The sequence below is a fragment of the Cucurbita pepo genome, chromosome 12, assembly GCF_057944985.1.
Source record: "Cucurbita pepo subsp. pepo isolate OVF chromosome 12, ASM5794498v1, whole genome shotgun sequence".
In the NCBI taxonomy this organism is placed as follows: Eukaryota; Viridiplantae; Streptophyta; class Magnoliopsida; order Cucurbitales; family Cucurbitaceae; genus Cucurbita; species Cucurbita pepo.
This window is the reverse complement of record NC_141809.1, coordinates 1,580,530-1,594,327: the sequence shown is the minus strand read 5'-3', so window position 1 is coordinate 1,594,327 and position 13,798 is coordinate 1,580,530. Positions and strand designations below refer to the sequence as shown.

Below are 13,798 nucleotides of genomic sequence, written 5' to 3'. Positions count from 1 at the left end.
ATTTGTTGCAACGACATCTTGAGAGTTCAGTTCGGTAGGTAGATTTGAGAAATCGATTCTCAAAGAAGCAATCTCCAATATTATCTAGAGTTAGAACCACTCAAACAAGGGAGGTAGGAACATGGTTTACAGGCTAATGAATTGATAGGTATGAGAAAGCTAAGCATTGAACCATTCATTTTCATATCAAAATATAGGATCATATCAAAATGTGTCATAACTTTTTTTCTTTTTTCATATCCAATATAATCCTGCATTCGGCCGTCGAAAACTATATCATCATCATATTCGAGAACAAAAAATGGCCTAAATAATCCTCGTAAATTTCATACATTAGACAAGCCTTTTATATGAACAATAATGATCGTGATATCATCGGTTCGATTTTCATGTTCCATCCATAGTTTATACGACTTGGCTGCAATGGCAGTGCACGCATCCTGAGGATCTGCATAACTTGATGCCTATACGAACAAAAAGAAAACATCAGAAATTTTAACACGCGAGATATCATGGCGGTTTTACTAGAAATCGATCACATTGCGTACCATATCAACAACAGTTTGACTCGAAAGGAACTCGAAAACTCCATCACTAGCAACCACAAAGAACAGATGATTAGCCTTAAGCTGAAGAACTAAAACCTCAGGAACAGCAATTACACCAATCTTCTCTGCAGTACTATCTCCTATGCTCCTGGTAAATGCAGTCCCAGGATACAAACCATTTTGAACCCAGAGTCGAGGCGGGTCACCGCCCTGGCTCTCTTCGTCGCCCCAGCACTGAATATCAGGATCCATAAGCCCTTCCACTTGATCAACACTAAGAACTCTAGCCCCACAAAGCCTAACTCTCTCATACTCATCCTTTCTAAATGGTGTTTGATCGTTTGACAAGTCCTTGGCAAGGACACGGTTCCCTTCCTTTACTGCAATTACAGCTCTTGAATCGCCCACATTGGCCACATAAAGGGTATCCCCAACAACAAGAACTGTAATAGCAGTTGTTCCACTCATTGAATCATCAATTTCACTTGTATGCAGCTCATCATTTGTACACAAAAATGCTGAATTATAAGCTTGTACAGGATTATCCAACAATGTGGGATCATTACAAAGCTTTTCTATTAGCTTATCCTTCACAAAATTTGAACACTGCATTCCAAATTGACCATGCCCATCAAAAACACCAAAGAAATGAGCATTTGGGTTACCTTGAATACTTGTTCTAATGCAGAAACTGTCTTGATTTTCCTTATCAGGGGATTCAGGGTAGAACCCACGCCGAGACAGCACCAAGTATTCCAAATGATAGTTGTGGGAAGCAACAGGAATGAACTCCAATGATCTTTCGATCACTGTGTTCTTATCTTCTTGATGAAAGTCTTGGGATTCTCCAACCAACGATTTTGGGTAGCGACAGCAACATTTTGTGTGTATACAACCCATGTTTTTCAAATGGAAGATGCAGAAAACTAGAAAAACTGAGAGAGTTCGAACTTGCAGGCAAGGTGTTCGATGAAAGTCCTCAAAGAAAAAGTACCATAAATTTACAAAATACCCAACTCTGTAGCAAAACCCGGATATTTCTTACATTATCTAACCAAATCCCATCATTTTTCCGAGAGGAAAAGCCAGATTTTCAGAAGAAAAGTTGAGAAGACGCAAATGAACAGCAAAATCTATGTACAAAGACAGAGAGAAAACCTTCAAACGAAAGCTTACTTTTACTTCGAGTAAATTTCCTCCTGACGCAAAGGCAAGCACCGAATAAGGGATCAAAAATCAAGAAATTAATCTGAACAAACAAGAACAGATAATATTTCAAGCAAGCGATTGATAAGTAACAGCAAGTTATGAACAAAAAACAGAGGAAAGGGGGAGGCGAAATGGAGCGGGGAAAATTCTATTACGCTTTTGGAGAAAGATCACAGCTCGAGGCGATAGAAAAAGCGAAGAAATCGAGACAAAATTAACCCTAAGAACAAATTTGTAGTGGAAAGAGTTGATGTAACGTGGGATTTTGAAGCCAACGAAGAAACACTCGAAGCTTTCAGTGAGAGAATATGAGAGAGAGAGAGCACAGGCAAGGTACAAGATTGGACACCGAAGTGACCCAAAAACAGTATGGAAAAATTGTTACCAAAATGATTTATTTATTTATTTATTTATTTATAATTTTTCTGGTAATGGAGAATTCTAATTTTTCTTTCTTTTTTTCGTCCACATGTGATAATATAATTTTTTTAATTATTTAAAATAAATATTTTAATTGAAATTATGCGACGTCCAATAAACCCCATGAGATTATGACGTATTAAATTGTGGAAATATATTTTTTTTTAATTAAAATTAATGAATTTATAAATATTTTTATACTGATTTTCATTAAAATTAATTTGTGGCACAATTATTGGTCAAATTCAAATAACACAAAAAATTTAAGGTCAAAAATGAATTTTCTTTTCTTTTAAACCTTTAAGACTGAAATTTCCAAATTATTCTTAATTCTGTTGCTAAAGATACTATTTGTACAAGTTTTGGTCATTGTCCCGTTATGAACAGTTAAAGTCTATAATTGAGGTTTTTTTCTTCTTCAAATTGTGTGGATGATGTAGATTTTTTTAGAGTTTGAAAATTTCGAGCCTTATTTCTCGTGTTTTATGGCTAGAGATGTCTCATGTGGAGTCGGGGCCATGGGAACCCGCCCCAAATGGGAGAGGGATACCCCGTTTAGACGGGGAATGGAAAAATAGACAAGATTATATATATATATATATATTTTTTTTTCCAAATTGTGTGGTTGATGTAGATTTTTTTAGGGTTTGAAAATTTCGAGCCTTATTTCTCGTGTTTTATGGCTAGAGATGTCTCATGTGGAGTCGGGGCCATGGGAACCCGCCCCAAATGGGAAAGGGATATCCCGTTCAGACGGGGAATGAAAAAATAGACAAGATTATATTCTCTGTCTCTGTCTCATCTTCCTGATATAAATATATATTTTTATCACATATTAAAATCTTCTTTTTTATTATATTAAAAAAATAAATTAGTTAATTTTGAAACTCTAATAGTAATATTTAAACTAAAAACTACGTCGTATATTTTTTGTATTTTAAAAATGATGTTATAATATTGAAATTTAAATCGTAGAGCATGTGATTATAATGATGATTTTTTTAATAAAAATTATATTAAAAAATAAATATTTAAAAATGTAGCGGTCGAAAATTAGGTCGGATCTCAACAAAAATAAATAGAAAATTTTGCGACGATATTTTATTCTTTCATCATACCACACGATTTTGTGTTACCATTTAATGTTTGGATAAATATAACACTATCAAATCTAAATTAAATCAAATGTCAATTATGAAGATCCCAACAAAGATTCTCATCAAATTTTGCCTTTTTGTTCAAATCTGAATTTTAATACTTTTTCTCCTTTTAAAATAAATATATTATAATTTTTCAATTAACTTTTACTATTACCATCATTTATAATACATTATTTTTTTTTTGTCTACCTAAAATATATATTCTCGACTAATTAAAAATTAGAGCATACAGTAAAAAAAAAATCAATATCCAAATTGTAAGCACCGTTAAATGGTAAAAAAATAATTCACTTCGAGATGGTCGGGTGTATAAATTTCAGTTGATTCTAGCTTAGAACCATTCGTCGATAATCACAATCTTTCTCTATTGTCATTAAGAACGAGTGAAATAAATATAACTTAATTAATTAATTAGCTCATATTTATGGTGTTTTAGTCATTTAGCAAATTCCATTAATATTAAAATATTATGTTTTTCTTTTTTTTTTTTTCTCCAATTTTTGTTATTTTTTAAAATACGCCATTAATTAATTAATTAATTAATTAATTAATCTTGCTAGCTATCATTGAAGTTGAGCTGAATACTGGTTTCGGTTAGGTAATTTGGGCCAGGCCCACTCATCTTGAGAAGTTGGTAAGCCCAATATGTTTTGGTTGAGGCCCGTTAGGCCCATTGGGAAATTGATGGGCCCAAACAAATGGCCTCGCCTACACGTAACTGTTTGACAAAAAGCCCGAAAGAATTAAGGTTATTATTATTATTATTTTTTTTTTTTTTGTAATATATATTTTTAAAAAGTTAATTGATAATTTTTATAAAATAGAATTTATATTAAAAAATATAAAACATTCTAACAAATTTAATAAACTCAAATTTCAATATTAGGAGATAGTATTCCTGTACACACATATTTAAAGTGAGTAGGATGACACAGTCGTACACTTTTAACCGTACGGCGTCGTGATCTTGGCACTCTCACGACAAGCCTTAAAGGAAACTCGAGCATCATAATCATTTTTCGCTTAGCTTTGTGGCATTATCAGACTTTTGTCAACAGAACATCGCTTGTGTAAAACCTAAGCTTATTCAGCTACATACGCTATTTGTATGTGTATGTCCAATCGTTGCGACATAACTAACAACTCCATCGTGACACTCTCCCAACAACATGACCTACGCATCGTGATGTTGTCTGATGTCTGGAGACACATTGGCCATCTAAGTATTGGACTAACCAACAACCGTCACATGCATCTCATTCTTATCGTAAATGGACCTTGAGTTCCTCATTGAGACTTATTGTGAGTGTGTCAAGATCATAATGTCACACATTTGAAGAAGTACGACCGTGACACGGGGCAGGACGGAAAGTTAACCTTGTCTCATTTAATTAATAGGTAAAAGATTTCTCCTAACTCTCTCGCTAATTTCTATTTAAACGGGGATTCTCCACATACTTGGAAGCAGATTCTCGTAGGTTAAATGAATATTTCTAGCGTAAATAATTTGAAGCGTTTTGACCTCAAAAGGGCTTGTGCCCTTAGAATCTAAGAAACCGTCCAAAAGCAAAGGGACAAAATGGAAGGTAAATGAGACCATTTCAATTCCCAAATATCTCCCACTACTGACACACTGGGATTTCATTCCTCTCCCTACCCCTATCCCCTCTCTCCCCTCTCTCCCCTCTCTCCCTCTCTATGTCTAGTAGGGTATAAGTGGATTCTCCATACGGGTCGATACGGACAATGGTACGACAGATCTCAAAGTCCTGTTTGTCACTCGGTTTCTTTGCCTTCAGACATATTCAAGGTATAAGTGGGTTGGTCGAGTTTCTAACCAAAAAAATCTACACAAACCAAATTATCCGACCGTATTTTATTCACCAACACCTTTGGTTGAAGAAATTCAAATATGCCTAAATTCTTAGTCAGCAACTAGTTAAGCTATGCTCAAATTGAGGTAATATGCAATCGATAGGTCAATTGTAGAATGGGTAACCCTAGACGATATGTGGGCAGCCCCAAGAGAGAAAAAAAAAATCAGCAACTAGTTAAGCTATACTCAAATTAAGATAATATGCAATCGAGAGGTCAATTGTAGGGTGGATAGCGCTAGCGATATGTGGGCGGTGCTATGCTCAAATTGAGATAATATGCAATCGAGAGGTCAATTGTAGGACGGGTAGCCCTACACGACACGTGGGCGGCCCCCCGAAGAGAGAAGAAAAAAAAAGGTAAAAAAGTGGAGGACGCATTAGAGGGGGAATAAAGGGCAGGCTGAGTATCTGTTAGATAAAAATGTCTGGACACGGAACCATACACTATTTTCATCATAGGCTGCCTTGGGTGGGTGCCTTCCACGCCAGCCTTCATCATGCAACACAAACATTTTTAATTATATAATAAAACCAATCAAATCTTATTTTTCCCAAAACTTTAAATTTTTTAAAATTTAAATTAAAAAATTAACCCATCTCGAAAATAAAATATTGGGTTGTGAACCTTAGTCAGGTCATTCGAGTCATTAACCCGTTCGGCCTGACTTTTATTAGTTATACCTTTAAAAATAATAAATGTATATTGCTTGATTAAAATGTTAGAAGTTCGAATACCACACGGAATTATAATTTTTTTTTTTTTTTTGGCTTTTTTTTGTTCACTACTACACAAAATGGTTCAAAAATATTAGGCGTGACAAGCCTAAGTGGGGTGCATTATCATGAAATTTATGATTTTTTTTTAATATATATATATATATATATTTTTTTTATTTTAGAGGCCCCAAGCTTCTTGGTACTTCCACGTCACCATCCCTATGTCTCTAATATGAAGCCCCACTTCCCATTTTTGGATTTTTTTTTTTTTTAACTGAAAAAAGAAATAAATTAAAAAGAAAAAAAAAAGAACAAGTCAACCCCACATTCATCACTCTCATTAACCAATTGAATTCCTCCACATCATCATCCTCTGAACTCTTGCCACGTGGCATATAAATGATAAAATTCCATCTAACTCCCTGACTAGAAAATCGCCGGATTGGTTTCTTTTATCTAGTACAGCCGCCGCATTCCACCGGCTTTTTCCGGCGCGCCGTGAAGGTTTGAAACACGACGCTTCCGATTGCCGGAAACTCGTCCGCCGTACAACTCCGGCATTTCAATCCAAGTGGCTCCATTGCTCCGACCACCCTCGCCCACACTCGATGCGACGCGGAGGTCGTCGACACCGAAACCTTCGCCGGTCGGAACACCTGAACCGCTCTCTTCAACATCCGAACCAAATCCTCGCCGTCGCCGCCGTCGTCGTCGTCGTCGTAAATCGAACCAACACACTCAAAACTAGCGTAACTGTAACCGTCCTCCGGCGTGACATGGATGGTGGAGTACCGATCGCCGTCGATTCCATTCATCGAGTAGCCACAAGGGTCAAAGCCAAAATCACAAACAAGAGCATTGGGGTTAATTTTATTGATTCCGGCGAGTTCCGTCATTTCTTTTCCGGCAGCGTCGCCGGATTTTCCATCGCCGGGACGGCGGAAGAATTTCCGAGCCAGAGTCCGGTCGAGCTCCGTCATACAAATTTCCACCGTGTAAAAATCAGGAAGCAAACGGTTTTGATCGCAAGCGGAGAACACGTGCCAAGCATGTGAGGGGAGGTTGGAAGGCATAACGGAAGCCTTACGGAAACAGAGGTGGTTAGGGAGGGTATTTTCAAGGTACAGAGCTTCGTCGTGAAAGCTTGTGTGAGGGAAAGGCTGTGACAGAGGAAAGATAAAGTTACCGCGAGTGTAACGGCAGTAGGAGAGTGTAAGGCCGAGATTAAGCGCGTGGTGGAGCAATGGAGGGATGGATTTGAGTAGCTGAGTGGTCCCACAGGTTTTGATGATGATTTTGGTTGGGTAAACGAAAAGGCTTGATTCGGATAACACGTAAGCGTCAAAGTAATGGTTACCAACGGCGGAGACGACGGTGCATTGGACTTCGCGTAGGACTTGTTCCAGAGAATCGAAGCTGATTTGGCGAAGGCCCACATTGAGGAAGACTGGGTCGTCGCCGGAGAAATGGAGCTCCAGGCGCTTTTCGAAGCCTTCGAAACCGGAAACCGCCATTAAAAGAGGTGGAGAGATTGGGAGAGAGAGAGAAAGAGAGAGAATATTAGAGTAAAGGGTGGGAGAGAGAATGGGAGAGGGTGAAATTTATAGGTGGGAATAATGGGAAGCTTAGAGAGAGATATAGAGAGAGAGGTTAAGAGAGCATGCGGATGAGGCAACCAAGAATAATGATTGTGAGCATTATAATGAAGAAGTGAATAAGAGATGATAATGCCACAACAAATAACAATATATATATATACATATATTTAAAATGTTGTAATTTTATAGTTAATTTCTTTTATTTAAGTGTTTAAATTATAAATAATATGCCCCTTGTGAAATTGTTAAAATAAAATAAAAACGACATTAAAACTTAAAATTGTGCTATGGTTGAAGTTGTAGAAGCACAGTCCACCTCAGTGTACATATTAGCTGCTTTAGGGAATGATCATGAGTTTACGAGTGATGTACAGGCCTTTTGGGAAGCCCAAAGCGAAGTCATGAGAGCTTATGCTCAAAGTAGATAATATCATATCATTGTGGATAGTCGTGATTCCTAACATGGTATCAGATCCATGCCCTAAACTTAACCCTGACAATAGAATCCTCAAATATCAAACAAAGATTGTGAGCCTCGAAGGTGTAGTAAAAAAGTGACTAAGGTGTCGAACAAATGGTGTATTTTGTTCGAGGGTTCTAGAGAAAAAAGTCAAACTTTGATTAAGGGGAGACTGTTCGAGAGCTCCATATGCCTCATGCTAATTTAGGGAATAATCATGAGCTTTCGGGGAAGCTCAAAACAAAGCCAGGAAAGCTTAAGTTTATACTAAATATTTAAATTTTTTAATTTATATTTAAATTAGGAAGGGGTGATATTATATGGGAGCATTATAATGCATAAACCATGAATTAATGATTGATATGAGATTAGAGTGGATGGTTTAAACTAAACTAATCACTCGATTAATTTGTTTGATTAGTGTTAATTAATTAAACATCCAAGTTTTCATATAACTTTAATTTTATTTAAATTTAATTAATTATTCACCATTTTGGTTTTATTTTTATTAAGGAAATTGGATAAACTCAATTATATTTCATGTTTTTCTAATACCCAACAGCCAATTTACATTATAATTATTTTATTTGTGAAGTTATTTGGTAAATCTTTTTTTTTAATGATGATTAATGGGACATTATCATATAAATTCTTATAATAAATATTAAAATATGGATAATTTTGTAAATTAGAGCTTAATTGGTGTTTATATGTCTCAAAACAATGATTAAATCTGCCTTTTTAGAAGTGACTTTGTATAATATATATATATATATATATTGTCTTGAAAATTAATAGTTGAATTATCTAAATAAAATATTTGGGAAAATAAAGTCTATTATTGGGTAAAGATTTAAATTTTATTTTATTTTATTTACTTATTTTATATTATTGTCCTAATTTTACATAAAAATTTATTTTAATTGTAGCGAAAAAAAAAAATCAATTTATATTTATTAAAATTATGTGATTACAAACTAATAATTATATGAATTTACATCTTTAATTTTCATAAATAAATTAATATGAAATAGCAAGAAAAATTATATATATATATATATATATATATATATATATATATATATATATATATATATATATATATATATATATATATATATATATATATTTTAATAAATAAGTAGTGAAAATTCAGAAAATGAAATAAATGAAAAAATGCTCAAATTTATTAAAAACGATATTATTCTACAAAATAGTCTAAATTAATTGATTGGTAAAAATTTATAATTTATATTGATATAATTATTATTTTCAGATTTTATTATAACGATGAAAATTAAAAAATTTCCGTAATTAATTTGGTAAGAATTAGGAAAATAATAATTAGTTAAAGTGATTTAAAATAAAAAGAAAAATAAATAATTAGTTTGAGAGAGAGGAGAGGGACAAGGTGATGAAGGAACAGTACAAAACCATGAAAGGAACCTAAGTTGTGAGGGACAGAACATGTCTGTCTATTCCTAAGAAAGCAAATAATTTTTATTTTTATTTATTTATTATTATTATTATTAATTAATAATAAATAAATAAATAAATAAAACAAGACGTGCCCAAAAACAGTACCAAAATGCATGCTCTTTCTCTCTATTTATATATAACATAACAAACCCACAAAAGGGGAAACATTAAAAAAAACAAAACTCATCCATTTAATTAGCATTCAATTGGTCAAAATTTGGAGTGTGAAGTGTCGTTCCTATCAATGGTATCAGAGTCGTACCTTTAATTTAGTCATGTCAATAGAAACCTTAAGTGTCGGATAAGGAAAAGCTCAATAGTATACTTTGTTCGATGGTTTCAGAGAATGAGTTGTCGTGGTATCAGATTCATACCCTGATCTTAACTTAGACATGTCAATAGAATCCTCGCGTGTCGGACAAGGGAAGCCTCAATAATATATTTTGTTCGAGGGCTCCAGAGAATGAGTTGACGTGGTATTAGAGTCATACCCTTATCTTAACTTAGACATGTCAATAAAATCCTCAAGTATCAGACAAGGGAAGATTCAATGATATACTTTGTTCGAGAGCTCTAAAGAATGAGTCGTCATAGTATCAGAGTCATACCCTTATCTTAACTTAGTCATGTGAATAGAATCCTCAAGTATCGAGCAAGAGAAGACTCAATGGTATATTTTGTTCGAGGGGTCTCGAGAAGGAGTCGTCAAGGGAGACTTAGAAGGATTTCTCAAAGGAGGCTCAATGACATACTATGTTCGAGAAAAGGATCGATGATGATTATTAGAGTCCCACGTTAGCTAATCGAAAAGAGATCACTGTTAAATCACCGTTAAAGAGGAGAAGTTAGGAGAAAGGGTACTTAGAGTGTAAATGAGAAGGAGGAGAGCGAAAAGGAAGTAAAATGAGTGTGTTTTTGGAACAACATGATTGAGTGCCGTCAAAACTGTGCTATTTCCCTATTTCGTTGTCGCAGTAATTCTTAGCTTTTAATTTAAGACTATTCCACACCACAAGATTAGGTCAATAATTGAATTCTAACAAGCTTCTTCTTCCCTTCATTATTGTTATGCATAACCTATTTACGACACTCTTTCGAGATTCATGACCTAATCGTAGGAAGCTTACTCTATAGAACAAGTCAGTTGACTTAAAATCTATTTACGATCACTAGTAAATATTGTCCATTTTAGCTCGTTACGTATCAGCCTCACGGTTTTAAAACGTGTCTATTAGTGAGAGGTTTCCACACTCTTATAAAGAATGCTTCATTTTCTTCTCCAACCGATGTGAGACCTCACAATCCACCCTCCTTAGGAGTCTAGCGTCCTTGTTGGCACATCGCACGGTGTCTAGCTTTGATACCATTTGTAACAGCCTAAGTCTACCATTAACAAATATTGCCCGCAATAGCTCATTATGTATCACCATCCGTCTCAGGATTTCAAAGCACGTGTCCATGACACAAATGGCTTGTAATTTAGTCTCCACTCTATTTTTATAATAAACATTAATAGCATATGAACGGAGTACGAGATTAGAAACCATAAGAGTTCTAAAAAAAGTCGTTTAACGTGGCCTCCCTTGTGATTTACTTGCATAGAACACATTATGAGAGTTTAATCAAGATGGGTATGACGAGTTTGCTAAAGAATGACTCGTGATTTAGTTGCACGTCAAAGATAATGAATAGATTAGAGTTCATTCAATAAAATATATTCTTAAAATCATACTTTAAAAAAAAAATTATATATATATAAATATACGAATTAGGTTGAAAAAATCTTTTGGACAAATTTTATTTTTATAAAAAATGGTCAACAAAAAAAAAAAAATATATATATATATATATTATATATATATATATAATTAGGGTTTTGTTAGTGTGGGAGAAGCAGAAAGGGCGGTGGGGCCCACAAGGGATAGGGTTTTTGGGAACACCATAAGCCTTTAGCACACCCAAGAATCATGGATCTTCCTTCTCCAACTCTATGATTGGGTCCCACAAATCGGCTGTATGTGCCCCCGACAACCACCATAAGTGGGCCCACCGAACCACAAAATCATCCGACGTGTGTCCCAACAGCTCAACTTAGTGGGCCCACAGACGACCCCCCCCCCCCCCCCTGTTTTGTCTTTTTTTCAGTTCGACAAGTCGTCCCCACTTTGCGACGCTTGTGTTTGTGCGACAATCGGCACAGTGCTACAACAATTTAGCTGATAGCCGCCATATATGGCTACGGATTTTGCACGCCTTAAAACACTTTCAATAACAAATCCACCGTTAACAGATATTGTTTGTTTTGCCACATTACGTATCACTGTCAACCTGACGGTTTTAAACCTTTATAAGTAATGTTTCATTCCCATCACATTTTTTTTAAGGGTGTGAAAATCTATTTCTAGTAGACACGTTTTAAAATCGTAAGACTAACGACAATACATAACAGATCAAAAGCGAACAATATCTGCTAACGGTAGAGTGGAACGATATATCTAATATATTATTGCATCAAACGATATCAAATTTAAAAACACAGATTTTATAATTATGTAAAAAGATATTATATAAAGTTAGGTCAATATACACCAAGAGAAATTCTTATTTTTTTTTTGCCATTTAGAAAATTTTATTTAATTTAACTTAGGCTAAATTAATAAAAGTACCTTTTAATTTTAAATTTTTTAATAATTTTTAATTTTAAAAAAATTAAAAAATATTCTTAATTTTTTTTTTTACATTTTAGATTTTAAGAGTAGTATTTAATCTTTAAAAATTAATAATATTTTTAAATACTTTCAAAATTTTAAACGTATTTTTTACTTTATTAGCAATTTTCAACTAAAATTAGAATATACTTCAAAACTTTTATTATTAAAAGTTTGAAAATTTAAAAATATATTTGTATTATTTCCATTGTCCGCAAAATCTTTGGGCTGTTCCCGAGAATTTTTGGTTTTGCAGCCAATTCTTGTGACTAGTTCAAGCACAATCGAGTATATTGTTTTTTTTTTCTTTCAAAGATTAATTAATTAATTAATTTTATGGTCATATATATATATATATATATATATATATATATATATATATATATATATATATATATAGAGGCTCTAAATCCTACGTGGGAAACGACAAAAAACAAGACCATGCATGTACCTTATGATGACCTTGTTGGATGGCGAAAGATTTAGAAAGGCAAACCAAAGATCGCAAGTGAGTGAGATTTTAATATATATATATATATATATATTGGTGGCCACACAATCTTGCATGCCTTACCCATTTCACTCCCCCACTAACATATTTTCTTAACAATTAAATAATTCCCATTTAATTTAATTTAATTTAATTTAATTTAATTTAATTTAATTTAATCCTTCTCTCTATAAAGGAAGAATCCAAGACGACCCAGCTGGCCCTTACACATTAATACTATACATTTTCCTGTTGTGTGCCAGAAGCGGAACGAATGTACTCATAACACTAATGAATGGAATTACTCAAAGAGACATCAAGATATTTACGTGGTTCGGAGAGAAGAAGTTCTCCTACATCCACGGGTAGTAACCAATCACTAATAAACTAAGTGTTACAAGTAAATACCTCACTATCACACTACAAAATCTCTCACCAATATGTCACTCAACAAATATGATGTGACACCCAAAACTCTCCCATCTCCACCCACCGTGTTAGGAAGTGTCACCCAACAAATACAATGTGACACCCAAAACTCTCCCAAATTTCGATACCACTCGTTAGGAATGGATATGCTGAATGGAGGGAGAACTCTCTCATTATATAGCATTACAGAATCAAATCTCGACCGAGACTAAATCTAATTCAAATAACCAAATCAAATCTAATCTAAAAAACCAAATCAAATCTAATCTTAAAAAAACCCGACTACTTATAACATTTGACGTTCTGGGGTGTGAACCCCATCAAATTCGACCGACTTTTGGATAAAAGGAAGTCCAATAAGTCATCATTTTGTCAATTACGCTAACGGATCTTAGTCAAGTGTCATTGTTTAGCATAATCGATCTAGTGTGAGTAACAAATTTAAATTAGTGAGTCTCGTGATGATTATATTAACAAATTTAAATATTTTTGGAATTGTAAATTGTTAATATGAGAATCTAACTCGATTACACCACGCAAAGAGGTATGATTTTGGTGGGTGACTTTTGGGAAGGCCCTTATCCCTTATCCCTTGGGCTCTGGAAGCCTATCAACACTCTCACCCCATGCCTTGGTCTTTTCTCCTCTTACTTCAATATTTATTTATTTATTTATTTATTTATGGAACTTCACGTTCTGTCTT

At 34.1% G+C, this 13,798-nt stretch overlaps 2 protein-coding genes across 2 annotated transcripts; both read right to left on the bottom strand.

The window, feature by feature from the left end:
* Window positions 1–149: 149 nt before the first annotated feature.
* On the bottom strand, window positions 150–2,078 carry LOC111807212 (putative protein phosphatase 2C 35). Its single transcript, XM_023692828.2, has 2 exons — window positions 549–2,078; window positions 150–464 (listed from the first exon to the last, which is right to left on the bottom strand). Exons 1-2 carry the CDS (start codon window positions 1,446–1,448, stop codon window positions 327–329), a joined length of 1,038 nt encoding a protein of 345 aa, XP_023548596.2. The 5' UTR covers window positions 1,449–2,078; the 3' UTR covers window positions 150–326.
* A 4,162-nt stretch (window positions 2,079–6,240) lies between these two features.
* BUD2 (Adenosylmethionine decarboxylase family protein) lies at window positions 6,241–7,460 on the bottom strand. Its single transcript, XM_023693264.2, has one exon. The coding sequence runs from the start codon at window positions 7,443–7,445 to the stop codon at window positions 6,384–6,386; it is 1,062 nt and encodes a 353-aa protein (XP_023549032.2). The 5' UTR covers window positions 7,446–7,460; the 3' UTR covers window positions 6,241–6,383.
* Between the last annotated feature and the right edge of the window lie 6,338 nt (window positions 7,461–13,798).